Source organism: Hemitrygon akajei, chromosome 20 (assembly GCF_048418815.1).
Source record: "Hemitrygon akajei chromosome 20, sHemAka1.3, whole genome shotgun sequence".
NCBI lineage: Eukaryota > Metazoa > Chordata > Chondrichthyes > Myliobatiformes > Dasyatidae > Hemitrygon > Hemitrygon akajei.
This window is the reverse complement of record NC_133143.1, coordinates 32481930-32506994: the sequence shown is the minus strand read 5'-3', so window position 1 is coordinate 32506994 and position 25065 is coordinate 32481930. Positions and strand designations below refer to the sequence as shown.

General features: G+C 39.4%; 2 protein-coding genes and 1 long non-coding RNA gene across 3 annotated transcripts in view; 2 read left to right on the top strand and 1 right to left on the bottom strand.

Annotated features, from left to right (window-relative positions):
* The window catches only part of LOC140713697 (collagen alpha-6(VI) chain-like), a 158635-nt gene extending 138283 nt beyond the window's left edge, over window positions 1–20352 (top strand). The window contains exon 5 of the mRNA XM_073024096.1: window positions 19236–20352. Coding sequence (XP_072880197.1) covers window positions 19236–19243 — 8 coding nt within the window. The 3' untranslated portion in view covers window positions 19244–20352. The remainder of the gene's footprint in view (window positions 1–19235) is intronic.
* The window catches only part of LOC140713699 (uncharacterized), a 47611-nt gene continuing 32639 nt past the window's right edge, over window positions 10094–25065 (bottom strand). The window contains exons 2-3 of the long non-coding RNA XR_012095712.1: window positions 10311–10412; window positions 10094–10205 (exon numbers count right to left, since the gene is read on the bottom strand). This is a non-coding gene — a long non-coding RNA (uncharacterized lncRNA). The remainder of the gene's footprint in view (window positions 10206–10310; window positions 10413–25065) is intronic.
* On the top strand, window positions 10396–19094 carry LOC140714002 (collagen alpha-6(VI) chain-like). The gene is made up of 5 exons (XM_073024676.1): window positions 10396–10834; window positions 11573–11672; window positions 11862–12536; window positions 16571–16637; window positions 19022–19094. The coding sequence occupies exons 1-5, from the start codon at window positions 10427–10429 to the stop codon at window positions 19092–19094; spliced, it is 1323 nt and encodes a 440-aa protein (XP_072880777.1). The 5' UTR covers window positions 10396–10426.

The following is a 25065-nucleotide window of genomic DNA, read 5'->3' as shown; positions in this document are numbered from 1 at the left end:
CGTCTTCACATCTTCCAAATGCAACAAGCCATGCTTCTTTAAAGGAGTTGAGTTGTTGAAACATCTTGTGAAACATCAGGCTTGAGGTAAAATTTCTGACACTTACACTCCAGTTGCTGTTTATCAATAAAGTGTTGTGCCTTGTTAGAGAAGAATAACAAAATTTATATAGAAATATATCTTTTTATATATATAAATATATTGCAATATGCTCTTATTGATGTTAGCCACTGCCAAAATTATTTCCTGGTTAAGGGCACCTCCCTCTGGTGCCCCTTCTCCTTCCCTTTTCACCTTGGTCCACTTTCCTCTCCCTATTGGATTCCTTCTTCTTCAAACATGCACCTTCTGCACCCATCACGTCCCAGCTTCTCACTTCATCCCACCCAACCCCTACCTTCCAACTTGCCGGCTTACACTCCTCTCCCCCCCCCCACTTTCTTATTCTGGCTTCTACTCCCTCCCTTTACAGATCCTCTTCAGTTTGCATATAAGGAGAAGGTGGGAGTGGAGGATGCTATCACGTATTTGCTGCACAAATCACTCTCTCACCTAGAGGGGGTCAGTTGTGCTGTGAGGATTACATTCCTTGACTTCTCTAGTGCCTTTAACACCATCCAGCCCAAGATCTTAACGCACAAACTAACGGAGATGGGAGTAGACTCTCACATGGTGGATTGGATAGTGGACTACTTGACAGATAGACCTCAGTATGTGCGGTTGGGAGACTGTAGGTCTGACACGGTGGTCAGCAGCACAGGGGCGCCGCAGGGAACCGTACTCTCTCCGGTCCTGTTCACCCTGTACACATCAGACTTCCAATATAACTCAGAGTCCTGCCATGTGCAGAAGTTCGCTGATGACACGGCCATAGTGGGGTGTGTCAGGAATGGACAGGAGGAGGAGTATAGGAAACTGATACAGGACTTTGTGATATGGTGCAACTCAAACTACCTGCGTCTCAATATCACCAAGACCAAGGAGATGGTGGTGGACTTTAGGAGGTCTAGGCCTCATATGGAGCCAGTGATCATTAATGGAGAACGTGTGGAGCAGGTTAAGACCTACAAGTATCTGGGAGTACAGTTAAACGAGAAGCTTGACTGGACTGCCAACACAGATGCCTTGTGCAGGAAGGCACAGAGTCGAATGTACTTCCTAAGAAGGTTGGCGTCATTCAATGTCTGCAGTGAGATGCTGAAGATGTTCTATAGGTCAGTTGTGGAGAGCGCCCTCTTCTTTGTGGTGGCGTGTTGGGGAGGAAGCATTAAGAAGAGGGACGCCTCACGTCTTAATAAGCTGGTAAGGAAGGCGGGCTCTGTCGTGGGCAAAGTACTGGAGAGTTTAACATCGGTAGCTGAGCGAAGGACGCTGAGTAGGCTACGGTCAATTATGGATAACTCTGAACATCCTCTACATAGCACCATCCAGAGACAGAGAAGCAGTTTCAGTGACAGGTTACTATCAATGCAATGCTCCTCAGACAGGATGAAGAGGTCAATACTCCCCAATGCCATTAGGCTTTACAATTCTACCTCCAGGACTTAAGAACTTTTTAAAAGCTATTAATGCTTTTTGAGACGGTGATTTAGATGCATATCATATTTTTTTTACTGAGTTAAGTACTGTATGTAATTAGTTTTGCTACAGCAAGTGTATGGGACATTGGAAAAAAGTTGAATTTCCCCATGGGGATGAATAAATTATCTATCTATCTATCTATCTATCTATCTATCTTATCAAGGGTCTCGGCCCAAAATTGACTGTTTATTTCCCTCCATAGATACTTCCTGATCTGCTGAGTTCCTCCAGCATTTCGTGTGTTGCTCTGAATTTCCAGCATTTGCAGCATCTCTTTCATTCCTGGATAAAGCAACCTTAGGAGTTTAAATGCTGTGAAAATCATCAGAACACAAAATGATTGTGTGAAACCTGGAATATTGATCAAGAAAGAATAATGATTAGATATGTAACACCGATGGGAGCAGAGAGGTTTTATAACAAATAAGAATACTTCTTGTTTTGACTGAATAAAGTTTAACATTTCTGTTTAAGGGGGACTCTGGTCAACCTGGTGAGCCTGGAAACCCAGGAGAAGGAGGAGCTCCAGGAACAAGGGTAAGGTACACACTTTGGGATAGAAAACTAGAAGCTTTGTTGCTAAGTTATTTCCAGTGACTGCATGTGAAATTATTCTCGTGTATATTTTGCTTATATGCTTATTAATGCTCAGAATTAAAGAAGAACCACTCTCGTGCCATCACAGATGTCAAAGCAAAACTAATTAGTAATTTAAATACCAGAAGTTCCTAGAAATTTTTTTTGGCAGAATGAGAGTTTTCATTCCTTATTTTAGGTGCTAAATCCACTAAATAATAATATATATGTATTTACCTTTGGTTTCAATCAAGCTTTTGGATAATTTTACAGATTCTCATTCTTCCAATTGATTCCACAAACCAAGAGAAAAGGGGTTGCAAAAAATGATCTGCTACTTTTGAAACCTATTTATCATAAATCAAGGCCGCTGATGCCTGTGTTTTTATATAGTAGAGACAGTTGCATTAGAGAGCTCTACTAATTGAACAGGAATAGTAAACATCTAAATATATGTTTTTAGCCTGCTCCACCATGATTGGTTCAATGAAATATCCTCACAAAGATCTTTTACCAAGACGCAAGAAAGCTCACGACAGGAAATGCAATGGGGCAACATTCTGAAAAATAATTGTAATTAGTTGTGAAAATAATTTGGCTTGACACAGCTGAGATCACAATCTGGAGTAGTTAGGACACTGTGTTTTCTTGGAGAATGAATGAAATGAATGTTCCTTGTAAGTTTATCAAGTTTACAAATTGAACTCAACCACATTATAGCAAAAATATGCAAAATGAATTTCCATTACATGATCACAGCTAAAAAGTCAAGGTGTAGATAATTCTTAATCTAATTTATTGAAGTTTGCCCTTAGCTGGATTGCTGTAGTTGCAATGATGACATGTTACCCCATTTATTAAGCATATTAAGTGACCTGAACTTGTAGCTATTTGACTATATGGAAAGCTTTCTGTCTATGTGTTCGGAATTCTATGCTGATAAATAATCAAACATGTTGCCTCTGTATCCAATACACTATTTTTTTCTATTTACGGTGAGGAAGATGATAGGTCAAATTTACAGTCAATGAGATAAGTTTAAGTGTATAGGGAGTCAAAACTGAAAAGAGAGATGAACACAGGACTAAGGGTATTATAGTTTAATGCATGCAGTATACGGAATAAGGTAGATAATCTTGTAGTCCAGATAGAGATTGGCAGGTATGACACGGGCATCGCTGAGTCATGCCTGAAAGATCACAGTTGGAAGCTTAACATCAAAGGATATACATTGTTTTGAAAGGACTGGCAGGTGGGCGGATGGGAGGTGCAGTGACTCTGTTGATAAAAAACGAAATTAAATCTTTACAAAGAGGTGAGATAAGATCAGAAGATGTAGAATCCTTGTGGGAAGAGTTAAGAAGTTGGTAGGGTAAAAAGACCCTGATGGAAGTTATATATAGGCATCCAAACAGCAGCCAGGAAGTGGGCTGCAAATTACAAAGGGAGATAGAAAAGGTGTGTAAAAAATGCAATGTTGCAATAGTCATAGAGGTTTTCAATATGCAGATGGATTGGGAAAATCAGGTTGGTGTTAGATCCCAAAAGAGGGAAATTGTAGAATGCCAGTGTGATGGTTTTTTTAGAGCAGCTTGTGATTGAGCCCACTAGGGGAATGACAATTCTGGACTGGGTGTTATGTAACGACCCAGATTTGACTAGAATCACCCTGCATTTTGAGAAGCTAAAATTGGATGCATTAGTGTTACAGTAGAACAAATGGAATTACAGAGGAATGAGAGAGGAGCTGGCCAAAGTTGATTGGAAGTGGACATTAGCAGGGTTGATGACAAAACAGCAATTGTTGGATTTTCTGGGAGCAGTTCAGAAGGTGCAGGAAAGATACATCCCAACGTGGAAGAAGTATTCTAAAGGGAGAGTGAGGCAACCATGGTAAATCTATAGCAAAAATTAATAGGAAGGAAGAGGATTGGGAAGCTTTTAAAAACCAACAGAAAACCATTGAAAAGTTATAAAAAGAGAAAAGCTGAAATATGAAGGTAAGCTCACCAATAGTATAAAAGAAGATACAAAACTTTTTTCCAAATATGTGAAGAGTAAAAGGGAGAAGAGAGTGGGTAGCAACCATTGGAAATTAACGTGGAGAGGTAGTAATAGGAGACAATGAAATGGCAGATAAAGTTAAGTATTTTGCACTCGTCTTCATTGTGGAAGACACTAACAGAGTGCCAGAAATAAGAAAGTGTCAGGGGGCAGAAATGAGTGTCATTGCTATTACTAAAGAGAAGATGCTTGGGAAGCTTAAAATGTTAAAAGTCTGAAGGTAGAAAAGTCACCTGGACCAGATGAACTGCACCCCAGGATTCTAAAAGAAGTAGTTGAGGATATTATCGAACCATTAGTAATGATCTTTCGAGAATCACTAGATTCTGGAATGGGTCTGGTGGACTGGAAAATTGCAAATGCCATTCCACTCTTCAAGAGGGTAGAGAGGCAGAGAAAACGGAATTATAAGCCAGTTAGTCTGACCGTGTGTGTGTGTGTGTGTGTGTGTGTGTGTGTGTGTGTGTGTGTGTGTGTGTGTGTGTGTGTGTGTGTGTGTGTGTGTGTGTGTGTGTGCGTGTGTGTGTGTGTGTACTTGTGCACAGGACTGTACTTATTTTAATATTGCACTGTACTGCTGTCACAAAAAAAAAAATCATGACATGTGAGTGACGATAAACCTGATTCTGATATGTCTGTATCGTGGACTGAGAGTGTGAAGTGGGTAAGGAGAGGGAATCAAGTTTGGGAAAAGGGGGAAGGAACAGGAAACACCAGAGAGACATTTTGTAATGATCAATAAACCAATTGATTGGAATCAAATGATCTTGCCTGGTTTCGCAGGGCTGGGTGTGTTTGTGCCTATGCCAACCCCCACCACTGGTACTCCTTCTCTACCACCTGTCCCACATACTTCCTGTGGCACACCACCCTTGTCATTCTTTGTTCCCATCAGATTTACTGATTTGCTCTTTGTTCTTCATTGACAAATAAAAGACAGAGTGAGGCAACCTAGTTACTGTATATATAGGTGCCAAAGACTTTTGCAGAGTACTGTATGTGTGATGTCACTTTCAAGGGACATGGATCTGTACCCCAGGCACCTTTGTTCTAATCCACACCTCAGTGCCCTGCCATTCACTCTCCAAGTATTATTCTGGATTTCCTTCCCAAACTGCAACACTTCACACTTAAAAACTTTCAATTCCATCTGCCATCTGCCATTTTCCTCATTTTCACAGGTGGTGCAGGTCTCTTTGCGAGCTTTAATAGCCTTCTCACCATCCACTATGCCTCCATTCTTGGTGTCATCTGCAAATGTGCTGATCCATTTTACCACACTGTCATCCAAATCATGAATATAGATGACAAACGACAAGAGACACAGCAGCACTCCCTGCGGCACATCAATACTCACAGGCCTCCAGTCAGAGGGACAACTGTCTTCTAACATTCTCTGGCTTTTTCCTTGAGGGTAATATAAATCCAATTTACTATTTCATCCTGAATGCTGTTACGTAACCCCGTAACCAGGTAACTTACCATCAAAGATAGATGGATCAGCTGAGTCGGATGCTACTATTTTCAAACGTTTTATTCAAAAAGGGCACAAACGTATGGTTAATACAAAACATTCAGATCATATACATCGTCAAAACTCAATCTAAAACACCGGTGTAATAATAATCAATCAGAAATAAGCTCTATAGTTGTCTAGGGGTAATACTGAGTCCAATTGAAATATAAAGAGTCACTCAGAAGTTTGCAGGCTTTTCCCTTTCGGGAACCGCTGGGGTTTTCACGTTGTAGAGAGAGAGAGATGATTTAGAAAAGATGAACACTTGCCCGTTGTCTTTGCAGAGCAAATCCTTGGAATCAGGGGAGCAGGCTTTCCCGTTGTTAGTTAAAAGCAGTCTTTTGTTGGTTCTAGCCACAGATTCAAAAGTTGGAATCGAACGCACGTGGCTTCCTTCAAAATGGCTTCCCGCTCCCACGGGAATCGGTATCGTACTTCCTTGGTGTCTCCTTGGTGCGTCTGTGGGTTCCCCCCCTCAGACCCTCCTTTATACTTCTTCACGGGATTGCAGGTGTCAATCAAGGTTGCAGGTAATGCGATCTTTCTCTCAACCAGCCCACTTTGCCCAAGGGCTTTTCACGTGGTCTCCATGAGACAATAGTCAATGTCGCCTTTATTCTGCTTCTTGGGAGAACGTGGTCTTCCGCACGTCCCCCTCTCTCTCTCCCATTTTCCTGTGTCTATTCAGCACGTCTCTTTCTCTCTTGGGTCAGTTGACCCTCCCCTCGACTAGGGCTCTTGCGATTCTCACAAAGGAGGGGGCCGAGGGCATAACAATGCCAAGCAACTGAACCTTCTGGACCAGTCTGAGATGTCTCTGACTTCGATATATTATCCAAGAGTCTTTCTTGTCTACAGAACTTCCTGTTTTCTCTCCTGATCTTCTCTTTTCCTCTCTTCGGTTCTAAGCCAAAGAGCCAGACTCTGTGCCTGAGATCTGACTGCTGCAGCTCTCCTTGGTAGGCCATCTTGACGAGAGAGAAAGGATAGAGTCAATGTATGAATAACACATTTATGTAGGATGTGAGCAGACTGAAACATTATTTCTGCTGGGGTTATCCAATTGTTATTGGGGTTGAATGACCATGAGATTTGAGATTATTGTAAAAAGATCTCATGAGGAAATATGGTCAGAAATCATATGATGGACCCTGTGCTGATATAGAGTAGCAGGTGAGGGTGCAGACAGAAGTATGAGGAGATACTTTAGAGCTGATGTTTGCCATAATATAGTAACTCCACCCTTTCCAATACAGCTGAAAAAGTTGCAGGTTTGGTCCTTATAGTGTATGGAATGTAGTGTGGGAAAGTTTAAGACCATGCACTTTGGTAGAAGGAATAAAGCCATAGACTACTTTGTAAATAGGGAGAAAATTCAGAAATCAGAGATGCAAAGGCACTTGGAAGTCTTTGTCCAGGATTCCCGAAAGGTTATCTTGCAGGTTGAATCGGTGGTAAAGAAGGCAAATGCAATGTTAGCATTCATTTTCAGTGGACTACAGTATAAAAGGATGTGACGCTGAGGCTTCATAATGCATTGGCCACACTGCAGATGGAATATTGTAAACAGTGTTGGGTCCTTTGGAGAAGGTGTGCTGGCATTGAAGAGGGTCCAGAGGAGGTTCACGAGAATGATACTGGGAAAGTAAGGGTTAATGTATGAGGAGTGTTTGATGGCTTTGGGTCTGTACACACTGGAGCTTAGAAGAATGAGGGGTAATTTAATTGAAACCTATTAAATACTGAATGGCCTAGATAGAGTGGATTTGGAGAGGATGTTTCCTATAGTGAGGAGTCTAGGATCAGAGGGCACAGCCTTAGAAGAGAAGGATGTCCTTTTATGACAGAGATGAGGAGAAATTTCTTGAGCCAGAGCTTGGTGAATCTGTGGAATTCATTGCCACAGACAGCTCCGGAAGCCAAGTCATTGGGTAGATTTAAAGCGGAGTTGATCGGTTCTTGATTAGTCAGGCCCTCAAAGATTATGGGGAGAAGGCAGAAGAATGGAGTTGAGAGGGATAATAAATCAACTATGATAGAATTGTGCCGTAGAGATGGGCCAAATAACCTACTTCTACTCCTATGTCTTATAAACTTATGTTCTCAGCAAACTTCTAAAAGTTCAGAAGGGTTAGGTTAGAGTGAGTACAAGTAGACCATCAAGACAGTCACTGTTGTTTCATTGGCAGTCAGCAATGACGAATGGGGAACTAACCTTGAGGGCAGGCTCTCGTTGGATTCTGAAATTTAGAGATTTATAAAAATGGCTCATAGATTGGGGGATGAAGACTTAAGACCAAAGATATGGTCATGGAGGTAAAGGCATTGAACTAATCGTTTGAAGTAATGCTGGGCTTGGCATTCATTAAGAAAGGGACAGAAGGAGATAAAACGGAGGCCTCTGCTGAGGACTGATGTAGGTGGATTGTTCGGATGTTCTGAGAAGGCAAGATCTAAAGATGTAGGTAAAATTTGGATGGAGAAATGGGAATTAGAACAGAAAGATGGTGGAAAAAGGTCTAGAGGTGAATAAGCATTCAGTTATTAAAATTAGTATGGAGTAAGTCCATGCATGCGTGTATCATGTAACATGCAAAACTTCAAAAGACTGTTTTAATTTTCTGCTGTTTCAGGGTTTGAAAGGGTCACCAGGGAAAGCACGCATGAGCGTAAGTCATTTCTCAGCATGCTGTTACCTGCAAACTCTTTCCAAAAATATGAATTTTATGATATCCTCTAGGTCCAGAATTATTCATTTTTCTTTTACAGCCATGTGAACTCCTGTCATATATTCGAAACAATTGCCGTAAGTACCATAGTTCTTCAATACATTGCCACATTTTTAAAGCAAATTAATTCCTTTTAATTACTAGTCAGCAGAAGACTTTGAAAAGATATAATTTGATACTTATTGATAATAACCTCATTAACGTCACTACATTTAAGTTTTAAAACACTGAGGGGGAAAAGTGATCAATTTCCCAGATGACCGCATTTAATTTTTGTTTTAGTGGCTTTTGAATGCTCCTTCAAATACAATCCTAAACAATAGAAAAAGACTATTTAGACTATTCCATGACATCAGGTACTCAACAGGAATTTTAGCTAGTGTGATCATTTCCCTGTCAACGTTTTTCTTGTGAGATAATATTATGTGCACTGAACACAACTGGGTAAAATTATTCTTAGATGAAAGCAAAATGTATTTGTTACTAAAGTTCATCTGCCTAGGGATGTATTGTCTCTAAATTGTAATGTAGAGTTTATATTCAAAGGAAGTAATTATATTTTTTTCGTTATTTTCCCCGCCAGCTTGCTGTTCATCAAGTGAGTGTTTTTGCTCTTTTTTAATTTGCAATTGCATTATTTTAATTCATTTATCAAGTCATTATACCTCTATTCTATCACGGGGGAGCTGCACTGTTGAAAGCCTATATTTTCTTTATCTTGTTGGATTTTGTGCAGGGTGAGGAGATTTTGGGAGGGTGTTTGTGATCAAGTTGCCGTTCTTTTTTTTGTGTGCAGTGGGGGAGAGGGGAGGATGCTGTTTCTCTTTGAATCTGACTTCAGTGGTTTTCTTTCTTTCTTGGCTGTCTAGAAAAGACGATTCTCAGAGTTGTATACATCATACATACTTTGATAAGAAATGATTCTTTGAACCTTTGAATTTGGAATAACACCTGAAATCTTCTATAACACTGGAGTCTCATTCTTGTCACATTATTTAAGGAAGAGTATAAAAATCCTGATGATGGAATATTAGAGATCTCAGAATTTAGTAGAAAAGATATTTTTTTTCCTTGGAGCAAAGAGGGCTGAGAAGAGATGTACAAGGTCATAATGGATTTAAAGAGTACAAGTGGAAAGGAGGCATTTCCGTTATTGGTTAGCTCAAGGACCATTTCAAGGTGATAGGGGAACATGAGGCAAAATATTTTCATGCAAACTAGTTATGATTTGAAATGCACTCACTGCAAGAGTGGTGAAAGAAAAAGCATCCAGCACCATCAAATAACATTGTCAGGTTGGGGAAAGCAAGTACACAGTCAATGGGGAGAATTGTGTGAATGTGACTGCATGGCTTATTCTGCATGGTGTTGACATATTAGGCTGGATGGCAACTTGATCAATGTAACATGATTCTATGATGCTATGAAACTGTTTCAAAGAGAGGATATTTCCCTGTCCAATGTGTTATCTAACTGTTAACTATTTAAATAGCAACATTGTAGTTTATAGGGACAAAAGAACAGAACATGTGGGAAAACCTCAGTAAGTCTATGGAATGAAAAAGAGAGTTAACAATTCACACTCAATTCTGAATGAAAGGTGTATACACCATGGATATTGCCTGCCCTGCTCTGTGTTTCTGTTTTCTTCAATGGAAGACTTCCAACATCTGCACTTTTTCTTTGGTTTTTCACCTGCAGTTTTTGGGATCTTGCTTGCAAGTTGCTTGTTGGATTTCCTAGAACAGTGGTGATTACATTTCAGAAGTATTTAATTAGTTTGAAAGCAGTCTTGATGCCATGTAACATGCTACACAAATACAAGTGTATTTTTATTTTTCTACCTTAAAAGATTGAGCGATTTCTCATTTCAGAAAGCTCTGAGTGCCCTGTTTATCCTCTGGACCTCGTGTTTGCGTTGGATTTGTCATCAGATGTTTCCCCAGCTGAATTTAACAGAATGAAGAGGATAGTGAAAGAATTGGTGCAGGATCTTAAAATAACCAAAAGTACTTGCCCAGAGGGAGCACGTGTGGCAGCTCTTACCTACAGCTCCACACCAAAAATGTTCATACGATTCTCAGAACACAGGAGTGAGGAGAAATTTCTGCAATCACTGCAGGATCTAGCTTATGAGCGGTCAGCTAGAAGGCGGGATATTGGATCAGCAATGAGGTTTGTTGCAAGAAATACTTTCAAGCATACTCGTGGTGGCATTCTTACCAGAAAGGTAGCAGTATTTATTGCTGATGGACCATCTGAAGACAAGTCAGCAATCGTGACCGCAGCTCTCGAGTTCAGTGCCTTGGACATCACCCCAGTTGTCATTTCTTTTGCTGATGTCCCTGACATACAGCTTGCCTTCCAGGTAAATGATACTATCTACTATATTTTACAAATGACGCATTTATTTGTGGTCCCCATCACATTTTCCTGTTTAATGTTTCTATGCTTGCATTTGTAATGCAAATTCCTCTTTCTATCATTGACCCCATCTGCCAATGGAGCAAAATGAAAGGATGTAAATAAGACCATTAGATCCAGGAACAGTATCAAGCTACCTGGTCTGTTAAGTTTGTTCTTCTATTCCATCATGGCTGATTGATTATGCCTCTCAACCTCATTCCCCTGCCTTCTCCCAGTAACCTCCGATGCCCTTGCTAATCAAGAACCTGTCAACCTCTGCTTTAAATATACCCCATGATTTGGCTCAGCCGCCTGTGGCATTGAATTCCACAGATTCACCAACCACTGACTAAAGAAATTCCTCCTCATCGCTGTTTAAAGGGATGTCCTTCTATTTTGAGGCTGTGCCCCCTAGTCTTAGACTCCCCACTATTGGAAACATTTTCTCCACCTCCATTCTATCTAGGCCATTCAATATTAGATACTTTTCAAAGTGATTTCCCCGCCACCCTCATCCCCCATTCTTTAAACACCTTACACCCTTAACCCAATGATCTCTGGTTATAGACTCATCCAACCTCAGTGGAAAAACCCTGCTTGCATTTACCCTATATAAACGCCTCATAATTTTGTATACCTTAAAGTTGTAGAAGTTATTGTTTTTTGAAATTTTAATGTCCTTTCTTTCCTCCTGTGAAAGGTTGATGACACAAGAACGTTTCGAGTAGTTTCATTGTCAAAACAGCAGCGACAAGTCCAGGAGCAGTTACGCACAATCCGATTATGCACCTTCTGTTTCGGTATGACTTCAGTTGTATTTAGTTGTTAGTATAGTAAATCAAAATTTAACAACAAATACTTACAGAGGTTACGTTTTTCTGCATTGTTGTTATGAAACAATAGGAAAATGGTTTAAGTATAAAATTAAAGGTACTTGATCTGCGCAGATTCCCTAGATCTAAACATTCAGCTTTCTTCTTTCTTCACAGATATGTGTCAACCAAGGGCCCAATGTCAACACAATATGTCCCCACCTCCAATCTCAATCAGCATGGACATGGCTTTTGTTGTTGATGGTTCACACAATATGAAAACAATGGACTTTGAAAGAATTAAGTATTTCCTCACTTCAATGCTGGATATGTTTGTGATTTCAAGAAGACCAGACATCAGTGATAATTATGCCAGGGTGGCAATGGTACAACACTCACCAGCAGATTACGTCCCTGGTACTGGTCGTAAGCCAGTCAATCTGGAATTTGGGTTTTTGAAGTACAACAGCAAAAATATAATGAAGAAGTACATTAAAGAATCATTTAATAAGTTAGATGGACCCTCTAGGGTCGGCCATGCTATTGAATGGGCCATGAATAATGTTTTTAGCAGCAATCCAGTTGCACGCCGTTATAAAGTGATCTTTGTAATACTTGCGGGAGGAACAAGCGCTCTTGGCATGGAAAAGCTAAGCATAGTGTCTGAGGAAGCAAGGTGCAAAGGTTTTGTGGTCTTTACGGTTTTCCTTGGGAAGGAAACTGGCGGAGTCAACCTGGATACGACTGTTAGTTTTCCTTTTAACCAACACTTCATTCACCTTAGTCGGCTGCTTGATTCTGAAATGACTTACACCAAAAGGTTCACTCGGGCCTTCCTGAAAAGTCTCACACGTAAGTTACGCTCAACATAAAACTAAATTAAAAAACTGACTCTCTATTCACATAGAGAAATTCCTTCTTCTATCTTAGCCAGACCTTTGATAATGTATTATTTTATAATTATTTTCAGTTTTCTGTATTTGCAGACTTCAAATTCTGCTTCCTTTTGTGCAATGATAGGTACCAAGGGATAAAGGGCTAAGTAGATCCATCATTATGCTGATTTCCAGCTGTAGCTTGCCCTGGTTAACTGCTCTGTCACATGAGGAATCTAGCAAACTGGATGCATGAAAAAAACAGAAAAAGCTGGAAGTAGTCAGGAGGTCAGAGATTTGGGGTGAAATTCCTTCATAAAGGAGAGGAAATGAATGTGTTAAAATTGTAGAGAAGGGAAGGGAGAACATCAGAGGGAATATTTGTGATAGGGTGAAAATAAATTTGTCAAGATAATAATCATTTTGCAAATTGCACTGGACAACAAAGATTATGTTTCCTGAATACTTTTAGGTGTACCTTATGGATTTGGCACTGCTGATCATGAAAATCACCGTGAAATTTCTTAGATAGATAGATAGATAGATAGATAGATAGATACTTTATTCACAACCTACAGCACAATACAGGCCCTTTGGCCCACAAAGTTGTGCCGAACATGTCCCTAGCTTAGAAATTACCAGACTTACCTATAGCCCTCTATTTTAATAAGCTCCATGTACCTATCTAAAAGTCTCTTAAAAGACCCTATCGTATTCACCTCTATCACCATTGCCAGCAGCCCATTCCACACACTCACCACTCTCTGAGTAAAAAACTTACCCCTGACATCTCCTCTGTACCTACTCCCCAGCATCTTAAACCTGTGTCCTCTTGTGGCAACCATTTCAGCCCTGGGAAAAAGACTCTGACAATCCACACGATCAATGCCTCCCATCATCTTATACACCTCTATCAGGTCACCTCTCATCCTCCATTGCTCTAAAGAGAAAAGGCCAAGTTCACTCAAGCTATTCTCATAAGGCATGCTCCCCAATCCAGGCAAAATCCTTGTAAATCTCCTCTGCACCCTTCCTATGGCTTCCACATCCTTCCTGTAGTGAGGCAACCAGAACTGAGCACAGTATTCCAAGTGGGATCTGACCAGGGTCCTATATAACTGCAACATTACCTCTCAGCTCCTAAATTTAATTCCAAGATTGATGAAGGCCAATACAACATACGCCTTCTTAGCTACAGAGTCAACCTTTGCAGATGCATTGAGCATTCTAAAGACTTGGATCCAAAGGTTCCTCTGATCCTCCACACTGCCAAGAGTCTTACCATTAATACTATATTCTGCCATCATATTTGACCTACCAAAATGAACCACTTCACAGTTACCTGGGTTGAACTCCATCTGCCACTTCTCAGCCCAGTTTTGCATCCTATCAATGTCCCGTTTTAACCTCTGACAGCCCTCCACACTATCCACAACACCTCCAACCTTTGTGTCATCAGCAGACTTACTAAACCATCCTTCCACTTCCTCATCCAGGTAATTATCACATACATTTAAAAAAATCACCTATAGTTGTTATTTCAATTCATAATTTAAGTCAATTAAAATGTTGCCAACAAAGTAAACTGAAAAGTTCACTATCTTGTCCAGGCATACCTGGGCATGCTTAGGCAAGGCAGATGCTGCATGGCAGGACAGGTGTTAATAAGGCTATAAATTTCCGTGAAGGATTTTGATATTTGCGACAGATGTTTCAAAGACTAGGAAAGCATTTTGTGGGTCCACAAATCAAACAGGTCATCAACAACAAGCAATTTGAAGAATTTCTAGTGGGACCGGAAAAAATCGCATGGAAGGAATTCAAGGATGTTGTTGAAAATGCTCTGGGCAACCACAGAGTACCAAACTGCAGGCAGACAGCTGGTTGACAACATACTTCAAGCATACAAAATCATGAAGTGCAACATGTCACTAAAGATTCCTTGTCTACATTCCTATTTAGCGTTCTTCCCTGCAAATCTTAGTGCTGTCAGAGATGAGCATGGTGAAGGTTTGTCCAAGACATTGCAATCACGAACAAACAGTCTCAGGGCAACTGGAATCCATCACTGCCAGCTGATTTTTGGACACAAGTGAGGAGCCCTAGGCACTGAGTGCAAATCAAAATCATCTACAAAATATTTTTAGCTTAGTTGAACTATTGCAAAGCATCAGCACCATTATGCAATTAAAATATTATATTCAATAAAAGTCCATTTCTTGTTTTTTTCAAATTGCTATGTGATGCAAGTAGTCTGAGATTATATTTGTGTTCAGCTTCAAGCAGTCTATCATAAACAACAAAAAATTCGGAGAAAGCAACAAAAAACATGTCCAATGTCAGCAACAGGATTTTTTTTAAAAAAAGAAACAGATTGTGACATCTCCAACCTTCTTAAGAGGTCATGGAGCTTGCTAACCCTTCCTCATGATAGACTGGTGTCCTATCGGGGGAGGATTCTCGTACTCTCAGTCGCTTCACACCATGAAAACCAGCATAAGCACCAGCCTGATGAGCCTATAAAGCTCAGAACAAACTTTAACTTTAACTTTGCTCACCCTCTGACTTTTGTGTGTTCTTAGATAACTGGTGAGAATCTCGGTATTTTCTCTTGGTTAACTACCCTCCTTTGGGAAATTGTTCTGGACATTTCAATGCCCTGATTGCTCTCAATACTTGCCCAAAGTCTAGTCAAGTAGTCAATGATATTGTACCACTTTTTCCACTGCCATAATGCCCTATTCTTATGAACATTAGGAGCGTGAAGACCCACTCTTAATGATTCAGACACATCTTCATCCCCTCAGCCATCTGATTACTGTAGGGACCCTAAACACAGTTTCATTATTTGTTTTTTTTGCACTTTTTATTTGTTTTGTCATTGACAATCATTTTTGTCTTTGCACTGTACTGCACAAAACAGCAAATTTATTGTCTTTATATAAGATGATAATAAACCTGATTGTGAGCCTGACTGAACGTTTGGAGCAATGGCTCTAAGATCTGAACCAGTTCAGCAAAATGATTTAAAGAAATCAGAATGGATGTTAGAATCAGAATCAAAATCAGGTTTAATATCACCGGCATATATTGTGAAATGTATTAACTTTGTGTCAGCAGTACAATGCAATATAGAAAAAAACCTATGAATTACAGTAAGTGTGTGTGTATATATAATAGTTAAATAAGTAGTGCAAAAACTTGTCATGGGTTCAATATCCATTAAGAAATCAGATGGCAGAGGGAAAGAAATTGTTCCTGAATCATTTAGCAATTTATAATAAACAAGTCAGTTCCAGCCTTTATGTAGAAAATACTCCAGGAGCACATCCTTAAACTGTTCTGTTTAAATTATAAGATTATGACTTGTGGCCTGAGAGACCTTTTTATCAACACTTCCTGATATCTTTAATCGCCTTAAAATATCCCAGTTAGACCACCTATTAATCTAATGTCAATTACTTCATGTATCGATTGGTACAGATTACATCATCAGTATTATGTGTGTCTGTAATCTGCTAAATTGTGCAATAAAATGCATTGCTCCTACTGTGTTACAGGTTCAAGTAGTTCTCAAAGGTCTTTGGACTGCAAATGCTTCAGTGTAGGAAATTGAACAGGACTTTATATATTCAGCTTTTATATTTGCCTGCTTGTCTTTAATATTTTCACCTGTTCATAAATCATTCCCAGATCTTTGGCCTTTTCCAATGTTTATAACAACCGCCATCTATTATTCTATTGCTGTCACTCCTGGAGATCTGAATCTATTTCTGCAAACTTCCCCTGCACATGATGTCACAAAGGGAAATACAGCATATCTGGGATCGGGGCCAAGTCTGATGTTTTCATAAAAAAACCTTTAGAACAAAGTCAATTAATCCTAATATATATGTAATCATTACTGATGGCTTTAATTTTGATGTACTGTACTCAAAAACAAACATTAGGGATTTTGATGTGCTTACATTTTTTTAAAAAACTAATTTTACTAAAATTTGCTTTTTACAGTTGAAATCAATGACTACCCTCCTCCACAATTAAAGGAGGAATGTGACGCTTTACCTGGACGTATAAGGTATGTTTTAAAAGGCATTGGATTATTAAATTTATGCTTAAGTCTTCAGTATTATCTCATGACCTCTTCATTAGATACACTTGTAGACCTTTTAGTTAATGCAAACACACAATCAGCAAATCATGTGGCAGCAACTCAATACATAAATGCGTGCAGACATGGTCAAAAGGTTCAGCTGTTGTTCAGGCCAAATATGGGAAAGAAGTGTGATCTAAATGAATTTGACCATGAAATGATTGTTGATGCCAGACAGGGTATCTCAGAATGTTTTTCATTTAGAGATACAGTGTGAAATAGGCTCTTCCAGCCACAGCCTCTTGCCTAATCACAGTATAATTTACAATGACAAATTGACCCGCTAACAGTCTTCAAACTCTTGGAGGAAGCCAGACCTCCTGGAGGAATCACACATTCCACAGGGCGGATGGTCAAACTCCTTACAGGTGGCACTGGGATTGAACTTCCAATTCCAACACCCAGAGCCAGATTGCTAGCATCGTGCTAACTGCTACGTTATCATGGCATCTAAATTTCAGATCTTCTGGGATTCTCACACACAACAATCTCTAGAGTTCACAGAGAATCATGCCAAAAACAAAAGAAAGTCATCCAGTGAGCGGCATTTCTGTGGGCAAAGATGCCTTGTTAATGAGAGAGATCAGAGGGGAATGGCTGGATTGTTTCAAACTGACAGGAAGGGAATAGTAACTCAAACAGCCATGCATTAGAACAGTGGTGTAAATAAGAACATCTCTGAACACATGTCACATGGGATCTTGAAATGGATGGGCAACAGCACCAAGAGGTTATACTGGGTTCCATTCCTGTGCATAAAACTGTGGCCATTCAAGTTATTTTTAGACTCTAGTGCCAGTTGTGTAATTATTGCTTGTTTTACAGAGAATATAATCTCAGAATTGCGGCAAATGATGATCTAATTCCAGAATGGAGCTACAGAGGTGAGAAACAAGACAATTTATATAATTTTACAATGCAATGTCTGCAGGCTCTTTTTCCCCTAAGTTATTTAAAACTATAATATGTGCACAGTTAATGTACACATAGTATTGGAAGCAAAGCATTTGAGCAGCCAGTGTTATAATTACAGCAAAGTAATTTGCTGTCTGCTCATGGATTATTTCCATGTTGTTGAAACTTATCAGTGGTATAGTCAGCCAAAGGCAATAGGACCACTGGAATTTCATGCCACCAGGAGCAGCTGTAAACTTTGTACTGGCCAAGGCATCAGGAAAACAACACGATCAATTTTAGTGTATCTTATGGGACTGTCTATTTGTATTGGATCTTTTCTTCCAGAAATTGCTATGTGCATGAGCTGATCAAATTCAGAATTGAATTGTAACAATTCATTGAAATGTGCATCAGAAGTTCAAGAATCACATCTGAGACTTCTGGATAACATTTCAGACCACAATGCAGTACCATCGGATAGTCCACAGGGCAACATAATGTTATTCAAAATTCCACCCTGCTCTCTATAGATAGACATAGAATATGCTGTGCACATAAGACCAAAATATATAGGAGCAGAATTAGACCATTTGTCTTATTGAGTTTGGTCTGTCATTCAATCATTATTTTTTAAATCCCCTTCTCCTGCCTTCTCACTGTTTTCCTTAACCCTCAAGGACCTTATTTTAATTAAGGGCAGAGAAGATTTTGGTTCAGACTGATCAAATCATTTAGTCTCATTCCTGTGTGAAGGGAGATTGGTTGACAATTTACCTCCTGTTCTCCTATGTTAGAAGTGTCTGCCTTTCTGAAAGTTCATAACTGGCTGTAAAAATGCTTTAATATGTTTTGGGGTCTCTGAAGTTGCATTATAAATATGTTTTTTTAAAAATTAAACATTTTTGTTTAATTTGAAGTATTTAACCAATGCTGCAGTGGCAACTTTGAGACCCTGTTGCTATATAAGAACAGTGTACCAGATTTTATGGTAAAAATAACAAAGTTATCAGTTTGTCATAATCAAATCAGAGAGCAACTCCAACAATTACATGTAGAGTTAAACACAGAATCAGAAATTGGTTTTCAAGCTTTTCCTATTTGTTCTGTAGTCAACTCACTATCCACATCCATTACCAAATTACTTGTCAATGGAATTCATTGATTACTCCAAAAGTAAACCAGTTGTGCTATACAACTGAACTTCTAATGACACAATAGCTTAATTATTCCCAAGCATCTTTTCTTGCACTGGAAGTATGTTTTTTGCATTCACTCCATCATATTTTAAATATGTTATACAATTTTTGCCTTTATCTCTTAATCTCAGTCTTGTTTCCCTTTCCATATTTTATTTTTGGTACATGATTCAGCATGAAATAAGTATTCCAGTCAATTCTGTTTTGGTGTTATAGCACATACAAAAAGGTATTTGACCACATTCAACCATGTGCTAAATCATCTGCAGAGAATGCTAAGTTGGTGTGATGCATGTTCTTGTGACAAATTTCATGGTCCTTGGCTGGGGATGGATGCAGTGATCCCTGCAATATTTTGGTCCATTAGAAAATCTAGTCAGTTATCCTGGGAAAAACAATCCTGTTATGTCATTTCTTCATTTTGTTACAGCTGACTGATCCCTCGACAATACGTGAAGATGCTACGGCTATGACTTAAAGTGGTACTTTGACAACGGTCTGCAAGTTTGTCAACAATTCTGGTATGGTGGATGCGAAGGAAATAAGAATTGATTCAATACCCTTGTAAAGAAATCTGCCTCAAATCACACTAGAAAACATTGTAGCAATTATGTACAATGAAAATCAGCAGATGCTGGAAATCTAAGCAACGCACACAAAATGTTGGAGGAATTCTGCAGGCCAGGCAGCATATATGGAAAAGACTGCAGTTGACATTTAGGACCGAGACCCTTCATCAGGACTGAATGGTTTCGACTGTTTACTGTTTTCCATAGATGCTGCCTGGCCTGCTGAATTCCTCCAGCATTGTGTGTGATGTGCAATGATATAATTGTTTCAGAATCTGTATACTTGAGGGCTCAGTATCCTTATCCTCTGAATTAGTCAGAAAATATCAACTTTGACTTGGGCCATGGTTGTATTTGAACCTGGACTGTGGTGGAAGAGAGCAATGTCAGCCAGGAGTCCAGCTACAGACTAAAATGATCATCCTTTTTGCTGGAACTTTCTGCTTGAGCAAGTAAATAAGAGTAAATGGCTGTGATGCCCATTGTAATTGAATAGCTCTCAGCCATTCAGTGTTGAGACTCATTCATTTGCAATAACTCTTGTAGTACAAGGAGTGCAAGGCTTCAAGAGGAACAGAATTCATTATACAGGGAAATTGACATAAAAGAGATAAACAAGCATTAAGTATAAATATGTAAATTGTATTATTTTATTTGCACAAATTAGAAATTAGCTTTTTTAAAAAATAGCATTCATCTGTTTCCAAAGTGCGAGACCAGTACCTCTGAGGAGTAGATGTTGAAACTTGTAAATATATACTGCTCATAACTTGAATATACCTTAGATCTTAACGAGTCCTTAGTGTGCTAGATTCTGTGTCAGGGCATGGAAAAGCTCCATTAGTAACCAGGATAACTTCATTTCATTAACACGTCTCTGTCGTATCATGTAGCGTATTCTTGGTTTTCTTTATTTCCAGTAAATGTTTATACTCAGAATTTGTTCATGCATCTGTTCCATCTACAAAAAATACTGCTTTTTGATTTGAAATAAAACAAAGTAACCTAAAGCTACAGTTCCATTTCTACTTCATCATTTCCTGCACACTCATGAACATGATTAGGAAGAAGATGTGCATGTGAATAAAATCATTCTGCCAGCAATGGTAGTCCAATCAAGCAATAGAAATACACATCTTTTAGATGGTTCACAATATTCTGAGGTTATGAAGTGAAAATAGGATTTATTTGTAAGTTTTAATTAGGGAAGAAAAGATCGAAAAATTGTCACATGTACATTGAAACAGACAGTGAAGTACATTGTTCACATCAAATCAAATGAGCAAAAATTGTTCTGGTGTCAGCATGGCATGCCCACAACTCTCTAACCCTATCTGTACGTCTTTGGAATATGTGAGGAAACCAATGCACCCAGAAGAAACCCATGTAAAGATGCAGAGAACATAAAAACTCCTAACAACCAATGGTAAGAATTGAACCCTGATCTTGTAGCTACACCTTTGTGCTAACTGCTATGCGACCTGAGAAATTAATTACAGAGACATAAGGAAGAACAGATTCCTGGCTATTGATCATATTACGTGATAATTTCCTTGGTCAGGAATCAAGAGCCAGTAATATCCATGGAGTGAGGGTTGGAGAATGGAGGAAGAAGAATGTGGGAGGAGTGTGATGGTTGAGGGATAGGGTTCCTTGGAGGGAAGACTGAGGAAGAGACTGTTGCTTCCAGTTTGATGCAGAAAATGTCCATAGACATAAAATAATCTGTACCCCTGGTCCTTGGGTGATAAGTAAGATTAAACAGCCACAAGCTGTTACATACCAGCAGCAATAGATTATACACTGAGTTAAAACCACTATCTTTATTAGTATATACTTATAATATAGTAACTTTAATGAAATAAACAGAAGTTAACAGTGTTATGCATATATATGTGTCGCTGCCAAACTATCAAGCTTAGGAACAATTCTTAAAGTCTTAAAATGGTAGTGTAGAAAAGTTCAGTAGTCCATGAAATAAGTGAGTGAGGGGAGAGATTTCCAGGAAATAATGCAGAGAGGAAGGCGATTACGCAGAATCACAGGTTCCTGGCTGGGTAAACAAAATAACAGCTGATGAAGATCTCGTCCGTCAAGCCATTTCGAAATCCACTAGAAAACCACCAGGTGACAGTCACAGGAATATCATCTTCAAGTGGTTATCACATAACACCCTGATTCCAGGTAATGGGCCAACAAAAGTGACACCACAGGATACTCTAACAAATCCCCACATATGGATTATACGAAGCGATATTCACACATTCTTTGTGCACTGCGTGCCGATAATCTACTCAACCTTTTGGGCATAGGAGAGTTCCAAACCAGAGCAGTGACAAACTGAAGTTCCAACAACTTTCCTGTCTCCCCCCTTTCTTCCCCTCTACACCCCTCCCCCTCTAACACCCTCCCCCCTTTTCTCCCTCTTCCCCCTTCTCCCTCCCTCTCCCCTCCCCCACTCCCCTCACAACCCCCTCTTCCTCTCCCTTCCCCTCCCCCAGTCCACAGCAGGCTGCCACAGCCTGTGACTGATGTCATAGTCCCACCTCACTCAGGCACTCTTATAGTAACACTCACAGAACGAGCCTGCATATCTCGTAACTTCCCCCCAAAAAGGAAAATTTTGATCTATAAGAGCAAAATTTTAACTGAAAACTACAATATGTGAAACAATACATTTGTGGTTACCATATAGCATACTACAGACTAATACAATATATTGCAGAAGTGCATACAAATAATAAATTCCACTCGATTATCGCAGTTTATTATCTGGAAAGCAAATGGCAATTATATTATCCTTATCTTTAATGTGCGTTATCATGATATTATACTCCTGCAAAATTAAATTCTGTTGCTAAATTGGAGTTTCTTTAACCATTTTCCTTAACCACAGTGGCATGGCCAAATTCACTCTTGGCTAAGTTAACTGTAAGATTGATTTTCGAGAGCCTTTCAAACAACTCCTGTTCACCCTGTACACATCAGACTTCCAATATAAATCAGAGTCCTGCCATGTGCAGAAGTTCGCTGATGACACGGCCATAGTGGGGTGTGTCAGGAATGGACAGGAGGAGGAGTATAGGAAACTGATACAGGACTTTGTGATATGGTGCAACTCAAACTACCTGCGTCTCAATATCACCAAGACCAAGGAGATGGTGGTGGACTTTAGGAGATCTAGGCCCCATATGGAGCCAGTGATCATTAATGGAGAATGTGTGGAGCAGGTTAAGACCTACAAGTATCTGGGAGTACAGTTAGACGAGAAGCTTGACTGGACTGCTAACACAGATGCCTTGTGCAGGAAGGCACAGAGTCGAATGTACTTCCTAAGAAGGTTGGCGTCATTCAATGTCTGTAGTGAGATGCTGAAGATGTTCTATAGGTCAGTTGTGGAGAGCGCCCTCTTCTTTGTGGTGGCGTGTTGGGGAGGAAGCATTAAGAAGAGGGACACCTCACGTCTTAATAAGCTGGTAAGGAAGGCGGGCTCTGTCGTGGGCAAAGTACTGGAGAGTTTAACATCGGTAGCTGAGCGAAGGGCGCTGAGTAGGCTACGGTCAATTATGGATAACTCTGAACATCCTCTACATAGCACCATCCAGAGACAGAGAAACAGTTTCAGTGACAGGTTACTATCGATGCAATGCTCCTCAGACAGGATGAAGAGGTCAATACTCCCCAATGCCATTAGGCTTTACAATTCTACCGCCAGGACTTAAGAACTTTTTAAAAGCTATTATTAATGCTTTTTGAGATGGTGATTTAGATGCATATCATATTTTTTTACTGAGTTAAGTATTGTATGTAATTAGTTTTGCTACAACAAGTGTATGGGACATTGGAAAAAAAGTTGAATTTCCCCATGGGGATGAATAAAGTATCTATCTATCTATCTATCTATCTATCTATCTATCTATCTATCTATCTATCTATCTATCTATCTATCTATCTATCTAACTCTTCCACTGCAGAGATGTGTTTCCCAGGTGTCATTCCCTGTGACTAAATCATCAATATAGGCATCTGTATGTTTTAACCCTTGAATTACCAAATTAATCATTCTCTGGAATGTTCCTGGAGCATTTTTCATTCCAAATGTTAGAACATTGTATTCATACAACCCAAAAGGTGTTACAGATGCAGAAATTTCTCTACCTCTATCTATTAATGGAACACACCAATACACTTTTAAAAGATCGATCTTTGGAAGAAACTTAGCTTCTCCAACCTTGTCAATGCAATCATCCAGTCTAGGAATGGGATAAGCATCTGTTTTTGTTACAGAGTTCACTTTTCTATAATCAGTGCAAATCTTAATACTACCATCTGGTTTAGGTACCATAACTTAAGGTGAACTCTAATCTGATGTTGAAGGTTTAATAATACCATTTTCTAGCATTTACTCAATTTCTTGCTCAGCAAGTTTACATTTTTCTATGTTTATATGATATGGATGTTGTCTTATGGGTTTGGCATTTCCCACATCTACGTCATGTCAGGTGACTGTGGTCCTTTTGGGAACATTGGGAAATAACTCTTTATATTTCATAATTAACTGCATCATCTCCTGCTGCTGCTGTGGCTGTAAATGTGCTAATTTCTTATCAAGTGTTCCCAAAACAGCCGAATTTGTCAGTCTAGCTGGGACAATGTTTGTTTTAATATTAATATGCATCAGTTAATGAGTTCCCAGAGAAACCAGACTCCTTATTATTGACACCAATAGACACAGCTGCTGTTTGCTTTTCAAAATATGGTTTTAGCATGTTTACGTGTACCAGCTGTGTTGGCTTCCTCCTCTCTGGTGTTTTGACTACAAAATCTACCTCATTGACTTCAGACCCTATCTCATAAGATCTATGGTATCCATGCTTGTAACAGGTTTGTCTGGATTGGCAATAACACAAGGGCATTATCTCTCACCTGGAATTTTCTCACATGAGCCTGTTTATCATACCAGCATTTCATTTTGTCTTGAGAAACTTTTAATTTCTCTTTTGCTAGGCTACAAGCCTTGTGTAATTTGTCTTTGAATTTCAAAACATAGTCTAACAAATTTATATGCAAGTCTTTGTTAACCCACTGTTCCTTTAACAATGCCAACAGTCAGCGGACCCTGTGGCCAAACACAAGTTCAATAGGGATTCCTGTACTGATTCTTTCATTGCGAATAAAAGCAAATGAACTCCCTCATCCCAATCCTTCTAATTTTCAATACAGAATATCTTAATCATGGTTTTAAGGGTAGAATTGAATCTTTCCAAGGTCCCTTGTGATTCTGGATGGTACGCAGATGACGTAATTTGTTTAACTCCCAGTTCATAAACTATCTGCTGGAATACTCCTGACATAAAATTACTTCCTTGATCAGACTGTACTTCTTCAGGCAAACCAAATAAAGTGAAAAACTTTATGACACCCTTCGACACAGTTTTGGCTTTTATATTTCTGAGAGGTATTCCCTTGGGAAATCTGGATGCTGTAGACATGATAGTTAGCAAATACTGATGGCAAGCTTTAGTCTTTGGCAATGGGCCAACACAATCTACAATAACTTTAGAAAAGAGTTCACCAAATGCAGCAATAGGTTGGAATGGGACCACTGGGATGACCTGATTAGGTTTACCCACAACCTGACAAGTGTGACAAGTCCTGCAGAAGGTTGCAACATCTTTCCTCAAACTGCGC

Excerpts from the sequence above, each read along its gene's own strand:
- LOC140714002 (XM_073024676.1), top strand. The coding sequence starts at position 10,427 with ATGAAGAGGATAGTGAAAGAATTGGTGCAGGATCTTAAAATAACCAAA. Across the intron at positions 11,673-11,861 it reads ATTATGCACCTTCTGTTTCG|ATATGTGTCAACCAAGGGCC; the intron begins GTATGACTTCAG and ends CTTTCTTCACAG. Across the intron at positions 16,638-19,021 it reads GCTTTACCTGGACGTATAAG|CACATACAAAAAGGTATTTG; the intron begins GTATGTTTTAAA and ends TTGGTGTTATAG.